We start from the raw sequence: 20,762 nt of genomic DNA on the forward strand, positions 1-20,762 counted from the left end.
ATATTTACTAATACGTCTTCACATAGTTTTTACTTTTGAATAAACTCATTAAATCTTTCTATATTGTTACCGACAATTTTATTAACTTTTCTGAAGTCAAATATCTAATTCAGTACAAACTGTAATTTCTTATTATATCTTAATCAAAGTCAAAGTCAAAACATTACTCCGCGTTGGTCATATAATAACAGTATTTGCTTTTTTTACAAAAATTCTACAACCAACAAAAGGTACACTTATAAAATAATTTTTACTAAAGATAAAACTAAAAATATTTTGTTAATGTTTGATTTTGTTATATATAAATATACCTCCGGATGTGGTCTGAGTGATCGGATCTTAAATGTGTCCTCAATGTGATCAATTTTGGGTGCGTCCACACCTGAATCAACAACTTTCAGGATATTCTGGGTTTTCTCTCTGACAGTGCCTGCCCTGTGTCTGATTGCTGTGGGGCTTGTCCAAAGAAGAAGCCAGGATTCACAGTTGAAGTGGAACTGATGTATTCTCAAAAATTCATCACTGACCTCTAAAAAACAAAATGGCACATGCTAATGTCATTACCTGACATGTTACATTAACACAGTGTGGTCTGTGAGATATTAATTTTGACATAAAGGGCCGACATCTATCTGAATTGGTTAGGTATATTTCTCATAATAGGGGATAATGTTATTTACTTTAGAGGCCACCACTGACCTACTGCTATTGATTGGAAAAGGTACTTGCCTCAGCCATTGTGAACAATGCAGGTCGTCTCTCTTTTAACTCTTCCACTCGTGATTCTTTTCCACAATTTCCTGTCTTCGCAGTTAAAAAGTCTTGGCCATTTTGTCCTTTATCACTGTGCAATTGTTTTGTTTCCTCACTTCACTTAAAAGTGACAGTCTCTGATTTTCCAGTTTCTCTGGGGTCTCTCCAGTTGGATCGTCAGGTATGTGGTTAGCCTCTCCTCTCCTGGATCTCTTTACTTTTTGTGTGGGCAATCCATCCTTGGACTTTAGTGAATCTGCAAGTAACTCAGAACACCTAGGCCCTACAGCTGGGTTCTGTAGTTTCCCATTTTTGTCTTCAGTCACTGCTTCCACCGTGGCAACTGTTGTATGAACCAAGTTCAGAGAGGCATGGGTGCTTCTTGATTAGTGCTTCAGCAATGTAACTGAAGTTGGCATCTGTTGGGAAGGCTTTGTACTTGAATATCTCTTCAGCTACCTTTTCCAGAATATCGCACTCAGTGTCCCAACTGCAATTCAGTGTCATAGCAGAATGTGGGTATCAGGAACTCTCTGAGTTCTGAGTTTGAGTTCTTTTAGAGACCAAGCTGGAGCTCCTGGTGTCATCAGGATTCAGAATAACTCACAGCTTCGCTGGCCTTTTCCCTGCCATGTGAGTCCATCCAAAAGGATCTGATTGACAAAGATTAAAAACAGTATTAGTTGTAGTGAAAAACTGGCCATAACTTCCATCCAATTCATAGTCACAAATTCATTGGTTCTCAATTGTCACTTTTCGTGATTCTGGTGAAGAATAAATTTCACACTAAATATTAACTTCAAAAAATTCCCAGTGTTTAGTGACTCAAACTGCTAAGGTCTATTGACATCTGTGTGAAGTCACATTTTTACATTGAATACATCAAATATTGTCTCTCTCTCAGTAGTGGTATGCCTGTATGGATAACACCTGTTCAACATTCATACAATTCAATCATCCAAGATTGATTTCACATCAAAGGATTAATTCATAAAAATGCAAAAGGCATTTTACATTTACTTTTGTAGTATTTAGGTGTACTCTTATGCTGATCTTTTTTGTATTTTGTTTAAAGTTATTTGGCAGAGGATCTAATCTACATTTGTATTAACATTATACTGATCTAATCTACAACAGTCTATAACATTATACACCAGATACTGTATAATTTTACAGAGAACCACTTAAGGAAATCTCTGATACACACAAAGTTTTTAAAAGGCAAAAGCTTTTCAGCTATGAAATGTAATATATAAGTTGTTACCCCATTGCACAGCTGTATTACATGCTATAAAGAATGTCAATTAGATGAGGAGCAATTTATGGTTAAGAGGACGTTCTTAGAAAATAGGGTACATTGTCTGATAATTAAATAGACATTGATAAAAGAAGAACAAAATAAAATAAAAAAACAAAACATTTCTAAAACATTTCCAACCCCATACCCATAGATATACAACCTCATGCATGTATGTATATCTGCAGAGAGATGAGGTGCCATCCACCAACCAGCCAGAGGGTAGGGATCAGTCAGTTCATGTGGTCCAAAAGTCTTAATTCTCTAGTAGTAGTTACGACCAAGTCATAAGCTATATAATGCTCCAGGTACCAGGAATCCAATTTTTAGACAATGAAAGTTAGTGTGTCGTGTAGAACACTCATATGAAGTCCAGCCAGCCAGCCATGATCTAACACCATTACAGTCCTGTTATTGAAGCCATTGTAGGATACACTTTTTGCATATGTGTCCATATTTGAGTGTTTCTGTTTCACTGCCAGCTCAATGTCCTCATGAATAACATCATGGGGAAGCGTTGAAACATCAGTTACATCCAAAGACAGTTTAGAAAATCTACACATGTGCAGATTATATGGTACCTATGAATTTGAAGTCTGTCAGCTCGTGAATACAGAGGATTTTTGTAACAGTTTGTATGACGAATTTTGAAGAAGCTGTGTTTTGCTTCAAATCTCATAGTCCACAGTGCAACAAGGGGGCCAAACTGGTGTTTCAACTGTGGATGATGTTCCAAGTAATGATGTTTGGGCAGAATTCTTTCCTGGGGGTAAACTTCTTGGATTACTGTCCTGTGTTCAGTTATCTTGAAGCCAAGATAAGAAATATAGTCTTCAGTGTGAAAAGGTGCAACAACAACAAGTTCTAAAAAGTCCTTTAATTCACAGAGGACTTGCCACACTGGTTCGTTTAAAGGAACTCTCAATAGGATCCAATTCTCATGTGCATTTCCTCCAATTGTTCTCTTTGTACCATAGGTGAGGGGCACAAGATGGGAACAGTTTGTATTATCAGTCCACTTGAACGCAATGTTCCCTCTAAGCTGCGCACTTGCGCAATCGTGCACTGCTCACACATTCTCAGCGCACAAGAAAATCTATACAGCGCATAAAATAAAATTCTACATAAACTGTAAATTAATTAGAGCAATAACATTTTTTTCTGTAACTTTTTGCAGTGTAACACAGTGAGTGACAGATGTCCAGCCAATGATACGATACGGTTCACTTACGCTACGCAGCCAATCATAGCATTGACATTGCTTGCGTAGGTGCCCTTCCCATACGCGCCACGGCGCCGTGCAAGTTAGCTAGCTAACAACAATGCATTTCATTTTAAGTGGGCCAAATCACTTATATTAAAAGTAAACAAATGGAAATGCTGTAATTTGATTCTTTTAATAAGCCATGTAACTTGCTATGATCCCAGGTGTTGATCAGGTGTGATACTGGTGTGTGGCCACAGCGTGCACATCTGATGTTGCTCACAATGGTCCTCAGTGAGCTCAGGGAGCTTTTGTGTATGCCCAGACACATGAAAAATTAGAGGGAACATTGCTTGAACGGAAATGTTGCTACTGCATCATTCAAATTGGCTAATGTAAAATATTTTTTTTAGAAATTAACACAGTAAGACAAAGAATAATCTGAACAGGGAAGATTCCTTCAAAGAGATCATAAGATATCTCTGGGGGAAAACTCTGCATCACACTGAAGTATGACAGATTTTCTGACAGCTCACTGCCGTTTCCACAAAACCTACAACACTGTGGGCCCCTGAGGTGTCTGCCACAACACAATGAACAAAGCCTTTTATGGTTTTCCCCAATTTGGCAATAAACAGTCCTTGTTGTTTTACTGTAATGAGATCATCTACTAAGGGCGGCAATACACTGTCCTCACCACAGCACCCAACATCCTCACTATAAATAAGTGCAGCTAAATATGTATTAGACAGCGATTAGTGACAGCTAGCAGGCAAATTCCCTAATGCCCAATATACCCCACAGGCTTTATGTTTTTTTCTGGAGGTGCTGAGGGGATTACAGATTTCAAAATCATCTACATACAAAAGAAGTGAAATAGTCAGTGAAACAGTCCTTTGTTAACTGCAAATTTTCTTTGTAATTAAAACCATCATAGAAGGATTTATACTGAATATTATTGGAAATCGATGGGGGGGGGGGGGTTCAAATTGATTGCTTTATCCCAAAAAAAAGTTGTACAACTTAGGATCTACTGTAAAGATTTTAGTGTGGAGATATATTGAAATGATTTTCTGTTTTGGGGTTCAAGCTAAATTCTACAGGTTCTACATCATTAAAACGTTTTTTGTAGTACGACTTTCATCTCCAGGCCGTGGAAAGCGGGCCATGCCCACAAAAAGATGCTGCAACTGGATTTGACTTACAAAGAGTAGATGCTAGCTCTTGCAGAATGCTCTTGCAGAACAGTTTCACCTGGGAGTCACTATGCTGTAAGTGTTTAGCTATGGTTTGATAAGCAGGACAGAAGCAGAGCTTATTAAATAGTCAATAGTCTTACAAAAGTTCATCAACAGCTGCACTAGAAAGAAGACAAATATGTTCTAGCTTCAATAAGGAAGAGAGGCAACTTTAAGCTCAACATTTTGTGTCAATCATTTAAATCCTGAGCATCAAAACTAGAACCAACCAACCAATCCTTTTAAGTTGAATGTTACAACTGCACGAGACATTTAAATGTGGTGAGGATGGCTGATGACAGGTGGTTCAAAAGAGTTTTGCAGGAACGTGGACAATTGAACTAGATGCACAGATAGGAACGGTATCTTCCATAATGTCTGTGTTCAAGCTTATAATGTTTCAGAAGCTCAGATCTTCGTAAAAGTACCACAGTCTTTGTATTTCCACATTCATTGGAAGACTAGGAAAGAAAAAAATGTTCCACTTAATACAATTTACAAACTGCAGTGTGTTATATTTGTTGTCAGTTACTTATTGTCTTTTAAACTGAGTCGATATTAATTTCATTTTGCCAGTTCATAAAGTATATTTTCTAAACACTTACTGGAGTTATCATTATTTGTCTCCATAAATCTTCTAAACTGATTACATCATCCTGAACATGATGCACATACTGGAATAGATGAAGAGGTTTATTATACTGTATGAGACAAAAAAAACACGACAACTGCAATCATTCTCTTTTAACTTATATGTCAGATCAATTTTAATGACATATAAAACTGCATGCAATTACTTACCATTTATTAATTGAATGTTATTGTCTGGTAAAATTACTGGGGAGATTTTACTCTTTTTTTTTTTTGGGACAGGTTAGTTTAGATTAGGAAAGGTTAGGTTTATTTGTACCTGTAGATACATTTGGTTTGCAGTAAAAACAGTCATCAATCTCATACATACACAGTGTAACACATGGCACAGACAACACCCTGTGCACAAGCTAAATAAAGTTGCCCTGTTACCATGAACAAAACCACATGCAGTAAATTTTACCAGTCGCTCTTTCCAATTAAATATTTCCAACAATATCATATTCAAATATTCAAACTTCAGTAGGAGATGTAAATCAAAACAACAGACCAAAGATAATGATGACTAATAATCTTTTCATGTCATTGAACCCTGACATTTAAATTGAACATTTAAAATAAAGCCCCTTTCACACTGGACAAAAAACAGCGGTATAATCAGCATTCAGTCCCAGGTCACATGACTCTACAGTAGTCATATTTATTTATCAGCTCCAGCTCCAGTCAGCAGTGATGTTAACATGACACCTGGATGAACGAGCTAATTTTTGCCCCATTAACTGCTGTGACATCTTTCAGATCACAAACACTGTAAACACACCTGTCACCTGTCCAGTACTGAGCTGTTACACCATAAACGCCACAGCTACACCTTCAACTGAGAGTGGGCTGCAGCCCCGAGATAAATTTTAAAAACACGCAATCACCATCTGAAGCATCTCACATGGAGGCTTGAGTCGCCCTTTCTTTAACCTGCTCATTGAAACAGGAATTTTGAAAAAACTCTCAATTGTCACAAAAAAGAAGTTTACGCTCACACAGTGGTTTTTCAGAATATTTGACAAAGCAAAAACTTTTTTTTTTGTGCAAAATTGCGATGAAAACCTGGCTGTAGTCAGGAGCACCAACCGGGGGATAAGACCAGACTGGCCAGCAGCTAACAGCTCACTGTCTGAATCTGTGAAGATATTCCCTCCCCTGAGTCTGTGTGTGTGTCGGTGTGTGTCAGTGTGTGTGTGTGTGTGAGAGAGAGAGAGAGAGAGAGAGAGAGAGAGAGAGAGAGAGACAGAAGGGGGAAGAGAAGGTGAACCTGATATTTTCAAGTATAAATTTACCTGAGCCTGCCGACCGTCACGACGGTCATGTGTCGACCTGCAGGTCACTACCAGTCAGTTTGAACTGGATATTCTGCTTCTTAATGGAGGAGACATCTGGTTACCAGAGCTCATCATAGGCTGTTTCCACACTTTCTTTGTCGCTGAATTAGTGTCTAGTATCTCAGCTAATCTTTATTACTGTAAATACACATAAAAATGAAAGATAAATGACAGCAATCTTGTTGGGAGTGCAGCTAAAAGATGTTCTCATTGTTCTCATGATGGGGACAGGGATCGCCGGTCAGGTGTCTATGGATATTAATGGGGACAGGAACGGAGATTTCTCTTTGATGTCCATGACCAACGTTGAGGAGGGAACCTATGAGGTGAGAGGAAACAAAAGTCTATGAGCCGCCCCCCAGGGTGCTGACACCTTCAAATTGAATGATAATGTGTTTCTCTAACTTACAGGTGGTGGCCAACTACTTTGGAATAAACGGAACTTTCCAGCTTCTGCCAGCCTTCAACACTGACCACTTCACTCTGAGAGGAAGACATAAAGCACTCGCTGAGAAGGCAGACAAATCATGTAAATGCTCACTTATCTACAGCATGTGTGAGGACATTTGTGATGAGGTGTTTTAACCTGTAACTGCTCCTAACAGGTGGGCTGGGAGTATCAGCTCTGACTGGAGTCATAGTGGGAGCTGTTCTGGGAACTGCATTGCTCATAGCATTCTACTTTTTCAGGTAACTAAATACTCATACTGTTGTAATTAAGTGCTGTCACTGAAACACATCCACCTGCCCTTCCCCTTAGGCTGAGAGACTCTTTCATTATGTCTCCATGACAGTCAGGCATCATGTTTTCAGGTCATCCATCCGGCCAAAACGTGATACCTCAGTAACACCTTGAGGGAACTTCTTCAGATTTGGCACAAATGTTCACTTGGACTCAAGAATGAAGTGTTTAGATTTTGAAGGTCAGAGGTCACTGTGACCTAACAATTCATGTTTTTGGCCATAATTAAAGAATTAATTTACTAATTTTAACACAATTTAACACAAATGTCTATAAGTGTAAATTTTCATTTCATTTATTTCACACAAATCAGAAATACACACATAAGTACAAGTAAAAAACATAGAAACATGATAATCAAAATAAGTGAAAATGGGGCACCCACGCACAACACATATATATATATATTATACAATTTCAATCACAGGTTACCTGTGAGCAGAAGTTAGCACAACCAAATGTCTGCTTACCAATTTTGAATTGGATAGAGAAAAACTGCACAGAGTCGTGTTTGTGTTAGTACAGGACACAAACTGTAGGTTGCAGCTGAGTAAGTTTAGATAATTTTGAAGTTTTCCCACCAAGTCAAAAATAAGACTCTGTTCAAGCTGCTGCTTCCATAACTCTGAGGACCTATTTGTAAGGTTTGCTGTTGCTACATAGCTAGCGTTAGTATTAAAAGCTGTTTACTCCCCAGTCTAGAAGAAACATTGTGAGCTCAACATCAAACTTTATTCTTTACTCACCAACATCTGTCTCCAGAGATGGAAACAACCATCAATGTCAACTCTCGTCTTCCTCATGTATTTTCTTCTACTGAAGTTAACATGCTAACCAGCTAGCCCTGGCACATTTCGTCACTTTCCAATAGCGACTCACTGCGGCCTCCAGTCTGTCCTGAAGACGTAGCTGCTCAGAGGACGTATTATAACCTCTTGTATTGTTAACACAACGATGGCCAAAGTTCTTGTCAAGTGATAATTGCCACCACCAGAGAAATGTTACAATCAGCCCCTTTAATGAGTACGACTGTGAAGATAACCGGTGAACACTACAAAAAGAAAAAGAACAGTTTGAAAAACAACATCCAAGAAGAGTTGAATTGAGCGCAACTGGTCCTGAAGACATTTCGCCTTCAGTTCAACTCTTCTCGGATAACCACACCTGGATGACAGAGAACCTTCACTGACACCTTTCATGTGGTTCATCCCTCTGCAGAAAAAACTACAGGATCACCATCGAGCGCCGTGCACATAGTGAAGAGGTTGACACCGGGAAGCACCGTCAGTTACGAGAGGACTCCATCAGATCAAACTTCTCAGCAGCGTAACCAGCAGAGCCCCCCTCCCTCCCACAGAGAATCACACATCTGAATGTGACCAAAGACTGAGATATTTGTGTTTGTATCCTTCAGTGTTTTGATTTATTGTAACTCAGGACAGTTGTAACAGTCACAAAGCACCACTTACTTGGATGTTCCTCCATACAAACGTATATGATTGTATTGGTGTATAGAAAGCTTTGGCCATAATATTCTTTAAGGGGTTTTAAAGAATTTGTTTTTAAATATTCAGACAGAGGTTACATGACTGTGAATGATTAAGAACAGTATATGTAACACTATATTATCATGCACTAGCAGGGTGGGCGAGGTCTACTGTACTTTTGCCTTTCAGGTTGACAAATAGTGGCCTCACTTTTGAGGGTAGTGAACGATAATGGCAGAGTAAAACTTGACACAGCTGGAGTTAACTGACTAAAAAGGGATATAGGCTAGATCTATATCTACATGTATAGGCTATAAGCTACTGATATTAAGCTACTGATATTGTAATGTTTTCAGTTCACCGTAACCTTGTTGACATCCAGCAGCCTCCATACAAAGCAAATCCCTGATGAACTAAAGCGAGAAGCACTGGGTCACATGACATCTCCTCTACACCTTCACACTGGCTCAGTTACAGTTTCCTTTTCAGAGTTGGCAAACTTTACAAAGTTTGCTTTATAAATGGTTAATAAATTCTTCACTAATGCTTCATCAATTAGTAATAAGATCAGTAATAAGAACAACATGAGTTGGGTTGTGGTTATTTCGGTGTGATAACTAAAAGTCCTCCCAATGAACTTAAGGAAAACTATGAATATTACAACCTGGGCTGTTGTTTTTTGTACCTGTGGCCTTTGGTTCTCTCAGTTATGATCATCTGACCTGTCTGGGCTTTACTAAGCAAAAATAACTGTTCTGAGATCTTACCCTTTACTGTGGTGAGTACCAGAGATGAAGTTCGGTTGTTTAGTTAAATTGCGGCTCATTTCAAAGGTTATGTAACCGCTGTTCCTATGGTGGCAGGTTTACATAGATCAGTCAACTATGATCACATGATCCTGTTAGACGGACAGTTTGATGTTCAGGTTGAGAATATGACGCTGCATCTGACAAACATCCTGCTCAGTAATATCAGTCGATACTGTGAGTGGAACAATTGGATTAGCATAGCATTAAACAATATACATGAATCAACACAAGTAGTTTGTGTTTGAATGATTCATTTAGTGACTCGTGTCGAGCAAATGAAGCCACATTGGAAACATCCATTCAAAGGAGAAGCTGCAGAGCAGGCAGAGGTCAAGCTAAGCTAATAGGCTAGGCTATGAAACATAGCTAAGAGCTTTGATCTCCAGCAGCTCTGTCCCAATGTAACAGTTTGACTTTGTCATGTTTCTGTGTAAATGCAGCACAGATAAAAATTTTCATCTTTACTAATTAACTGTTTAAATCACTGAGCAGTTCAGAGGCCACAAGGAGCTACCGGCTACTTTTAAGGTGGAATGATTTCCTGCGTGTTACTCTGTGCAGAAGTTGACGTTTGGAAAATCAATCAATACACCTTAAATGTCAATATGACAACTCTGACCATTCAGTTTGTCTTTATTAGCTGTCTTCATGACAGACACTTTAATGATGATCAGATCTCCAAGATCTTAAAAAAATCAATATAAATTTCATCTGGATAATGCACACGTCAGATCTTTTATTTAATGGAGAAAAAAGTGGCATAGTGTCGTTCCTGTTCGCTCTGGCAGCACAACACCTATGGTGAGTACAATCAAAGTCCTTATAAGCAAGTCTCACCACGTGGTGGTACGTTAAATCACTAACACAAGGTTAGTGGCCTGTTAGTTACACACGTGTGGTTGTAAAACAAATCTGCAATTACCATGTTTCACCATAGGTGTCACCAGAGATAACAACCTCCTCTTTAAGGTTACAACTACTTCTAAATGTTTTGTCTCCTCCCTCATAATGTCTCAGCTACAGAATCGTCATAACTGATTGAACCGACAGCCAGAGCCACAAAAATATTTTAAAAAGCAAAAAGATGATGATTTGAATAATGAACACTCATGGTCAAAGGTTTTTGAACACCTCCATTTTCCAGCTGCTATTTAATTTTACAATAATTACAATTTAACTAATAAGGATGTTGTGGAAACTTCATGTAGAACTTCATGTCTGACTCCTCCAGCAGGTGAACTCACTCTTCAGGTTCTTTCTACAGGAGAAACATTTTTCAGAAAGTTGGTCCACCATTTTTGTAGAAGTTCCCACTAATGTGTTGCAGCTGCAGGCTGCTTTGGTTTCACCTCTCTGTCCAGTTCATCCCAAACCAGCTCCATGGGGTGCAGGTCTGGAGACTGAGCTGGTCTTCATCATGTCCAGTTCTTCTAATGTTGTGGCTCATTATCTTGCTGTAGGATGAAGCCCTGACCAATCAGTCTGTGTTCTTTTGTTCTAACAGTCCTACTTCCTGCAGCACAGTGTTGTCTTGGTCATGATCAGAGGGTGTAGTGACAGAAGGTTTGTCCGTAATCAACCTGCAGGAGTTGTTTGCATTAACTTTAATGCAAATGGGGCTGATTGTAACTTTAACTTTAACTGCATCACTTTCATCCCTAAACAGACCTGTTTTCTATCACACTTAGTTTTTTAGTAACATATACTGTTTGGTTTTTTTACCTCGGTCACTCGGTCGCTGCCCTTTGCACCATTTAAGGTTTCTCACTGGACTTGAACTGCTGAAGTTTCAATAAAAACTGGAAAAATTGAGGTTTTCAAAAACTTTCGAGTCTAAGTTTCCTGCTGAAGGAGGATATACAAAGTTGTTTTTATTAATGGTTCATTACTGATGTATTCATTATTGAATTATTTAACATTACCAAAGACATGTTCCAAATGATAAACTCTTAATGAATATTCCTGATCAGACAGTGGAACAGAAATCATAATTAACTGATATTCATGACAAATAATATTTCTGTGTTATAAAGGCATTGTGAGGTGGTTCTATAAACATTAGAGACTGCATGAAAAACAGGATTTCCCTCCACATTTGTGATTTTTTATGAGTCTGTCAGTTGAGTTGCATTATTTATGCAGGATTTAAAGTCAAGGTTTTTATAAAGCTAAATAAAGACAATGAACTTGGTAAAAAAAAACAAAAAAAACCTCCTGCTGCTTCAGTTTGTGTGTCGGGGAACATATTCTGATGGTGAACAGATTTTTTCAAGTCAAACACATTCAAGTCATCTTAATTATAGACAACAAACAACAGTGTTTTACAGAGATGAAATGATGGGATTATCAAACAATAAAAGGCTAAAGAGAGAGATGGGTCTTTGAAAAAGTTTCAGTGGAGGGTAAGCTCTAACTGCGAGTGACAAACAGGACCAACACCCGAAAATGTCCCATCACCTTTGGTTTTTAACTGGGAGGATGGAATGGAGATCAGTGATTGGTCAGCAGATCTGAGGGGTCCATGTAGAGCTTTACAGACAAATCAACTGGGAACCAGTGAGGAGAGGCCAATACAGAGGTGATGTGGTCAGAGTTGTTCTTCCAGTACACTGAGCCTCACCTCCATTAAACTGCATCTTTTATTTGTTCCACTTGTATCACTAAAGGAGGTAAGAGGAACTAAACAGAAGACACACTGAGCAGAGACAGCAGAAAAGAGGGAGGGAGAGAGAGCAGTCATCGCTAACCTAAAGAAACTAGCAGATCTGAAGTGTGTGTAAACATCAGCAACACCAGCAACAGGAAATGAGACAGCAAACTTACTGGACCACAGAAATAAAAGCCATATGAAGATATACAGGGTTTCTATCCACTGAAATACTACAGGGCTTTTAATTTGAAACAATTACAGGAAGTGTTGAGTTTGCATTAATGCGTAAGGCATTAACTTTAATATGAGTTGATAAAAACAAGGCTTTGTACTAAAATACCGCCAACAGAGTGAGTTAGAAATGATCTGTTACCTTCAGAAGTTGAGATAATAAAAAAGGCCTAGAGCTGCTGAGGCTTCCAACCAAAAAGTCTCTAAATCTAAAGACAACATACCACTGCAGGCTGTAACTGCCCCTAATAAAAGAAAGAGCAATGGCCAATGGTGGAATTATGATCAGTCAGTCAGTCAGTGACATTTGCGATCATAGGGCTGGTCCTGCTTTTGCAGTCCATCCAAAAATACATATAATAACAGAGTGAGTAAGAATTAATCTCTGAGCTATTTTAATTCCTCCAAATTTTATTAAAACTTTTGCAGGATACTGTTGATAATGTTGTTAATAACTGATAACTTACCTCTGTATGGGCATCCAGAGGTTAGTAAAAAATTAAAGAAGAATAGAGTAAACAGATAATATATTTACTGAATGATTAAATAAATTACAAGTTGATAAACAGGTTCAGTATATTGTATGTAAACTAGTTTACGTAGTGTCTATGTCTTTACACAACAGGCTACAGTGGGTACACTGATTCTTACCTTCTCCCCATGTGGTAGAGCATTACCTTCGTTACCTGCAGGGTTGTTGTGTTTTTCAATCCCTGGCTCCTCTTTCCACAACAACCCCACTAAACCCCAGGCTAGCATACCTCAGCTACATGGGGCACTGTAAGTCCTGGCAAGTCTAACCAGGAAAAGGTATTTAAAGTATTTATGCAGCAGTGCTCAGCACTGTGGTCTCACAGTAGGAAGGTTCTGGCCTTTCATATTCTCCTTTGGTCTGCGTGGGTCTTCTTGAGTCCAAAGGGGTCCAAAGACTTGCTGGTTTGGTTGACTGGTGACTTGCTCATAGTGATGAATGTGAATGGTTTTCTGTCTGTGTGTGTCAGCCCTATAACTTAATGGCAACCTGTCCAGGGTGTGCTATGATTCAGCTCCAGTACCTAGTTGACTCTTCAAAAGGAAAGCTGAACAGCTATAGTTAATGGGTGGTTGGATGGAATATCTCAGCTCTGTTCATTACGAAGGAGCTCTACATAGACAAATGTGAATGACTGAGGCTCACAAAGTTGAGACAGGGTTTGATTCCCGGCTCCTCCCGTCCACATGTCAAAATGTGCTTGGACAAGACACTAAATCCAAAATTGCTCTCATTGTTTGGGACAGTGCCTTGCACGGTAGCTTGCTGCCATCATTGTGTGTTTGTATGTGACATTGTAAAGACACATTGTGAAGTGCTTTTGGATTTAGGTGTCTTATTCATTATTATTAAAGGGAATTATTATGAAGAAAAAATGATTTAAAAATACCAGATGTACAAACAGGCCTTTGAGCCTTGCCAGATGCAAAGGTTACTTGGGGCTTTACCGATCCAGATGCAAAGGCCAGCCCTCAAGGTTTCAAAGAGATGATTCAGCCACTGTTGCACTCTCAAAAAGGACAGGATATGGTGCATATATATTGTTTATATAGTTTTTTAATGTTGTTCAAGAAGCAGCTGCAGCTGACACCACAACCACCACTACCAGTCCACCACACCTGTAACCCATCTAAAACCAAAATACGACACACCTTGGCCCAGAATTGACGTAAACTGTTGCCAAATATCTCCAGGTCGCAACACCACCCGATACAACCTGATCCCGGTTAAGACACCTCCTAGGGGACTATTCACCATTGCCAGACACGAAGGCAACCTGGGGCATCAGCCGCTCTGCCAAATCGAAAGTCTTTGCAGTTTTCCAAACCTGCAGCAAACAGGGTTGTCAAACTTTAATCAGAGTCACTGTCCTGAGCCCATCTTCGGCCTCCAAAAGGAGGCCAGTATCTCCTGCCTGTGAAGAATCTAAGGCCTGAAGTTGAGGGTGCTGAGTCCCTGTGATCCTCTTCCCTGTTCCTGTTTGTAAAGGAGCTGAGGCCTGATGTTGAAGTAGCTGACTCCTCAAGGTTTTCCTCATAATTCCCCTGGAGCCTCTAAGTACTTGCCTGTTCTATGTTCTCTTCTTCCCTGCTCCTCTTTGTGGATGAGCTGAGGCCTGTGGTTGAGGGAGCAGACTCCCCTACCTCTAAGAAGCTGAGAGGAGACCTCCTTCAGGTTGTTCCACTTGCTGCTGGACAAAATGGGAGTGAGGTCTGATGTCGCCATGGTGCTATACCCTGAATCACTGCTAAAGAAGTCAGACCAATCCTCTTCATCACCATTAGTTTCTTCTTCTTCTTTTTCATGTAGGTCATGTTCAGTCATTAAAATTAGCTGAGGTGACACAGAGCTAGCAGCTAGACGCCAATCTTGGGCCTTTTTTTAAACTGCTCCAGACCCAGTTCTGCTTCACACAGTCACAACTGCCGGGCAGCCATGTCTGAGCTACAGCCCACCTCCTGAAAACAGAAGCTGATGATTGGTCAATGGGAAGGTAACAAGCAAATCATTACTCTTAGTTAAAAAAAAAAAGAAAAAAAAAGATGTGAGCTGAATTCATTTAGTTAAATCATATAGAGATTCACAGATTAAAATAATAATTCTGTTTTGACAGAAATTAACTTAAATTTACTTTTGTTGTATTTTATGAATTTATTGACTTCATTCTTCATCATAAAAATGTCGAGAGAGTCAAATGGTTTCTCTCCAGCTGCTAGAAAAGTACATTTTAAGATTAATTGGGTGGCGGTTTGGGTTTTCTGTCTCTCCCTGCTCTGTGTATTATTTATCTGTTATTCATTGGGTATTTTTTTGATTGTGCAAACAAAGGAAAAACAAAGTCAGGATTGGTTTACATATATTTGTTTATAGTATATTGACATCTAATTCACTTTGTGGTCAGTGTACAAGTCTGTAGTTTAACACATCCACATTTCTCATTTATAAATATATTTTAAGATGCTGCTAAATTTTGCTACATTTCATAAATAAATTAATCTGATCAGTTAAAATGATGATACACTGTTAAAGCCTTGAAGACAGGGCTTTCATTTGTAATGGATCGTTTTTACAGTGTGGTATCACAATTTTTACTTGGGTAAAGTGTAATAATTCTTCTTCCACCATCCAATGGTGCAAAAGAGAAACTGCAAATCTAAAACCACTCTTAGATGCACACACATAACTTTTACCAGGATTATCAAATTTGTGTGACTCACAAAAATGAGAATCTTCCTAAAACTATAAAACTGAAAGCATTTGTTTTTTCTGCAGAATTAACGCACTGACTGCAGATTTCTGGGAAATCTTTCAAATGTGGACACAAGTTCTAAACTTGGCGCATATCCTCTTTGGGTATTACTCTTTTGATAAAACCCCACTCAAAAATTCAATATGGCAGCCATTTCCAATATGGTCTATGTGTCAAATCAACACACACAAACAACGTAGAAGGCAAAATTTAAAATTCTGTGGTAAAATACGTTTCATATGCCACAAATGGCGGTCATCTTGGAAAACGGCAGGCATTTTGAAATTTCAAGTGGCTATTTGGACATTTGAAAGATTATTACAGCTGTCTGCTGCATTAATGTGCCGATAGCTTCAGGACCTTCTTCCTGACACTAACACTCTGCTCTGTCGCTGCTACTGCAGCTCAATCTGTCTACATGGAGCTTGCAGGAAACTTGAATGTTGGATTTCTCCTCATTTCAAATTAATTTCTGATTTATTTCTGTCTCTAAAACTCCACTGTCTCCACATGCAGCTGCTAAAATGGTTTAAAAAATATATTTATATTTATTCATGTCTATGACATGTTCAGATTCAGTGTAGACATAGAGACTGTGGAGGGAGTCAGTTTTGTGTCATATAGTTGGTATGATGTCAAAATGACATCAACAGGTAGTTTCTTTGTGCTGCAAGATGCGCCCGTAGGACTCTAAACTTCTAGATCACGTGACACAGCCGCGACGCACAGGGGCAGATGTAGAAGTTGACAAGATCTAGGGCTATGCAATGTATGATTACTGCAAAGGTTAGTAGTAGTGATATATTTCAGTCTTCATACACAATTTTCCCAAAACAATGCACATAGAAAAAAAAAAAACAATGAGGAATTAAATCAAAAGGCATTACTCAGTAACACTGCCTCAGCTGAAATGTCTGTAGAAATTTCACTCATAACAATTCACACAAACTCACTCACTCACTCAGCCAGCAGCTGGTTGAAGTCACCGTTCAGAATGATCACTATTCCTTCTATAATCCAAAAGCCAGACTCATATCCACTGAAAGAAGAAAAGATAAAACTGAAAAGGGTTAGGTCATGAACTTAAGATGTAAAAAAGATGATGCATATCCTATTCATTTATCTGTTTCTGGCACCTCTGATTTCATTTACTCTTCTGTTCTTCACTCCTTTCTGCTTTCTCTTTTTTCTCTCCTCTCTCCTTATTTCTTTCTCAGTCCCCTAATCATCTCTGTCCTCCTCTTTTCCTGCTTCGCAATCCACAGGTCTGCTCCAGTTCTTTCCTCTTCACTCTCTGAAACATTTCCTTCTTGGCTAATTTTCAGTGTGGGAAATATGTCTTCATCAAGCATTTGAAACACAGTGCCAGTGTCTTTCTCTTGAAAGATGGAGATGTAATGTGTAGGATGTTCTGTAAAGTGTATGAAGGTGCAATGAGGGAGATCATAAAGTGTGTTAACTACTCACCAGTCTCTTTGTCTTCAGGGTGTTCGGGCAAAATGCTTCCCCAGGCAATGGACCCCATGTTTTATAGTTCCGGGGGAACCCAAATGTAAATCGGTGTGGGGGGATTTAGATATGTGTATTTTATTGTGATAAATGTATTGTGGTTTAGTGGAGTTTTGTTTCATTGGTAGTATAAGAAATTAATATGTATATAGGGGTGTGAGGATTTGTGTGTATAATTATAGGAAAAGAAAAGAGTGTGTTAATATGTGAGCAGGCAGTGGATCCCTGTGAGTGGAGTCTCCCGAGGTCATTAGCCGAAACACAGTATAAAAAGGCACTATTTTAACAGCTTGGGTGTTGCTGGTCTGATGTTGGGCGATTGTCATTTGCTCCTGAAGCTGGATGAATAAAAGGCCTCATCTGTTACGCATGCCAAACCTGCCTGTGAATAATTTTATTGCTGTATCCATCCAGCTGTAATTGTGGTCCATCTTACAGACCAACAGGGAGCTGGATGTCATTGGGCCTTGGCCCTCTTGAACACATCTTCACCACCAGAGTCTGTGCAAAGCTCCGTCATTGTTTCAAGAACTGCTTTCTTGTATTGAACTGCTTTGCCCAAGTCCAAACTTTCCCCCTGCAGGTACTGGTGTACCCCATCACTTGTACCGAGGAGTTTGGAAAATAAAACCAGCATGTACAGTGTCTTCAGCTTGCAGAGCCTGGACTGGATCCCTAGGGCCATGGATGTGTTCATTGTTCTGAGACAAGTTAAAATGGCAGGAAGGTTGTTCAGGACAGCATTGACATACCTCATCTGGCACACCCATCTTGTTGTGGAGAGCTGCACGAGTTCGGATGGTGTTAATCCAAGTTGTTTCTGGATTTCTACAAACATGTTGTGGTTTCATGTTGTTGATGTTTGATGTGAGCTGCTGAAAAAATGTGTATACATTCTCCAGTAACTCAAAGACTGCAGTAGCTTCAGATATAGTTTTGTATGTGTAGCATACAGGCTGAGCTCATGTTCATAGCAGTGCACATACACTGCTTCAGGGTGTCGTTCTCTGAAGTGGGCTTGGACACCACCATGGACAGATGCACCATCATAGGCTTGTGCAACAAACATTAGATCACCCAAGTTGTGTGACTGTAGCATTTCCTCTATAGCATCTGCAATGGACTGTGCATCAAAGCCCTGTAGCTTCTGTAGTCCAAGAAAACACTCTTTCACACCTTCATCCGTAACCGTCTGTCTCTGGCTTCATCTGCCATCACAGAGTAAATTTTTGAAATCATCTGCTGGATTATGCTTTCTGTGATTTCTTGTGAGATGCTGGTTATCATTTCATTTTTGGGAGCAATGAGAGAGGTAGGTGGCATTGGAAATATATTTTTGCAAAAATGGATCAAATTGTTTTAGGAGCCGCATACACTCGATAAAGTTGCCTGGATTCTGGCTAGACTCCTGCTCATCATGTCCCTGGGATGGGATGCCTTGCTTTCCTCAAAAGGTGGTTACTGCCACAATGCGGTGGATACGCGAGGTATTGGCGCCTCTCTGGGCCATTTTCTGGAGTCTCTAGATCAGCAACTGCACTTAAATCTAATGTCCCTTGCTGTGATGCCAGTTCTTCCTCTTTCCTTGTTGACTCATCTGTGTGACAAACACCCCACACCTCAGTGAAATCAGGAAACATTAGCTAGCTAGCCAGTAATTCATATAAGGCTAATGACCTCACCAATTTACTGCTACAAGCACAAGTGTTACAGCTGCAGATTCACAAACCTGAAACATCTGTCTGAGGTCCACTGGCCGATGCTGCTGAACTGTTTTTAATGTAAGTGACCACTGTAAAGAACCAAATCAATAATAATAATAATAATAATAATAACTTTATTTATATTGCACTTTTCTAAAAACAAAGTTTAATTAAAATCCTCATCCCTCAAGATACAGAAATAAAATACAATAGAATAAAATAAAGAATAAAACAAGATAAAATAAAACAACTCACAGAAAAGCCTGTTTATAAAAGTGTGTTTTAAAAAGGGATTTGAAGGACTCATTGGATTTTGTGAACCTAATATTCTCGGGCAGGCTGTTCCAGAGCACAGGTGCCTTTACAGCAAATGCACAGTCACCTTTTGTTCTGAGCCTGGACTGTGGCACGACTAATAGGGCCTTACTTGAGGAGCTCAGGCTCCGTTCTGGCTCATAGTAGTCTAAAAGGTCTCCAATATAGCGTGGGGCTAGACCATTTAGTGCTTTAAACGTCATTAATAAAATTTTTAAATCATTTCTAAATCTTACTGGTAGCAAGTGCAGGTGTGCCAAGATTGGGGTGCTGTGGTCTCAATGATTAGTGCCTGTTAAAATTCTTGCAGCAGCATTTTGAGCAAGCTGGAGGCGTGACAGTGATTTCTGAGTGAGGCAGGAATAAAGTGAGTTACAATAGTCTAAACAAGATGAAATATAGGTATGAATAACTTTCTCGAAATCAGAGCGAGATAAAAAAAGACCAGATTTTTGAGATATTTCTGAACTGGTAAAAATAAGATTGCACTACCCTCTTTACCTCCTCCTCAAAGGTCAGGCCACTGTCAAAGAGCATTCCCAAATTAATAGCAACAGGTTTAATATTATGTGAAAAATCACAGAGAACGTTGGTAAAATGGTTCCTAATGGTAGCTTTACTGTTTCTGTTTTGTTTTCATTCAGCTGAAGGAAATTGTGTGACATCCAACCTTTAATGTCCTTCAGGTAATCAAGACTACATAAAATGTATATGACAAAATACCAGTAATTAAGTACACAGCTCTGATAAGGTAAAGCTCCTTTTGCATGAAAACATGCAACTGATCAAGACAAAGACATAAAAAGGGTATGTTATTAGTAGTTCTTAGTAACCAGTGTTTCCCCTACTATTGTCTTGGCAGACCCCAACCCCACCACCCTAGAAATCCCCGAAAAATTTAAATTAAAAAAATATATTTTATGTTATTTATGTTATTTACCTAATTTAGGTGCACTCATTTCATTTCAGCTCGGTGTGAGAGTCTATCTCGTTTGTTGTCATTTACGGTCACATTTCTCTCTTGTTTGACGTGTGTGCGTGCGTAGTCCCTTCGCGCATACACACACACACACACACATATACTCTTGCTCTCTCTCTGTCTCTCTCTGTCTCTCTCTCTCTCTCTCAGAGACCTCTGAGTACTGGAGGAGACAGGTTGACAACCCATTATGTTAAGTGCAAGATAAGCTCCTAAAAGTGTTTGACATCTCTGTAGAATCATAGACGGACAGACCTCAACCCCAAATGTCTGAAAGTCAGGACAATATATTAATGTTTTTTTTATTTAAACTGGCCACAGCGGCTCTGCTGCTGCTGGCAACAGTGTGTGCCAGTGCTCATGGGACTTGTTGTATCGTAGTGTCTCTTTTCTCCTCTCTCCTCCCCCCTCCCCCCTTTTTTTATCTCCTCCTAAACCCAACTGGTCGAGGCAGATGGCCGCCCACCCTGAGCCCGGTTCTGTTGGAGGTTTCTTCCTGTTAAAAGGGAGTTTTTCCTCCCCCCTGTCGCCAAGCACTTGCTGTCTGTGGGAACTGTTGGGTTTTTCTCTGTAACAAAGTAAGGTCTTGACCTTACC

General features: G+C 39.4%; 1 protein-coding gene across 1 annotated transcript in view; it reads left to right on the plus strand.

The window, feature by feature from the left end:
• Nucleotides 1-12,646, plus strand: part of npr3 (natriuretic peptide receptor 3) — a 33,110-nt gene extending 20,464 nt beyond the window's left edge. The window contains exons 5-8 of the mRNA XM_071481769.1: nt 6,691-6,785; nt 6,871-6,988; nt 7,065-7,149; nt 8,420-12,646. Of these exons, the coding sequence (XP_071337870.1) occupies nt 6,691-6,785; nt 6,871-6,988; nt 7,065-7,149; nt 8,420-8,531 (410 nt within the window). The 3' untranslated portion in view covers nt 8,532-12,646. The remainder of the gene's footprint in view (nt 1-6,690; nt 6,786-6,870; nt 6,989-7,064; nt 7,150-8,419) is intronic.
• The last annotated feature ends 8,116 nt before the right edge of the window (nt 12,647-20,762 follow it).

Source organism: Trachinotus anak, unplaced genomic scaffold (assembly GCF_046630095.1).
Source record: "Trachinotus anak isolate AG129_WGS33_773 ecotype Australia unplaced genomic scaffold, CSIRO_AGI_Tana_v1 ptg000008l, whole genome shotgun sequence".
NCBI lineage: Eukaryota > Metazoa > Chordata > Actinopteri > Carangiformes > Carangidae > Trachinotus > Trachinotus anak.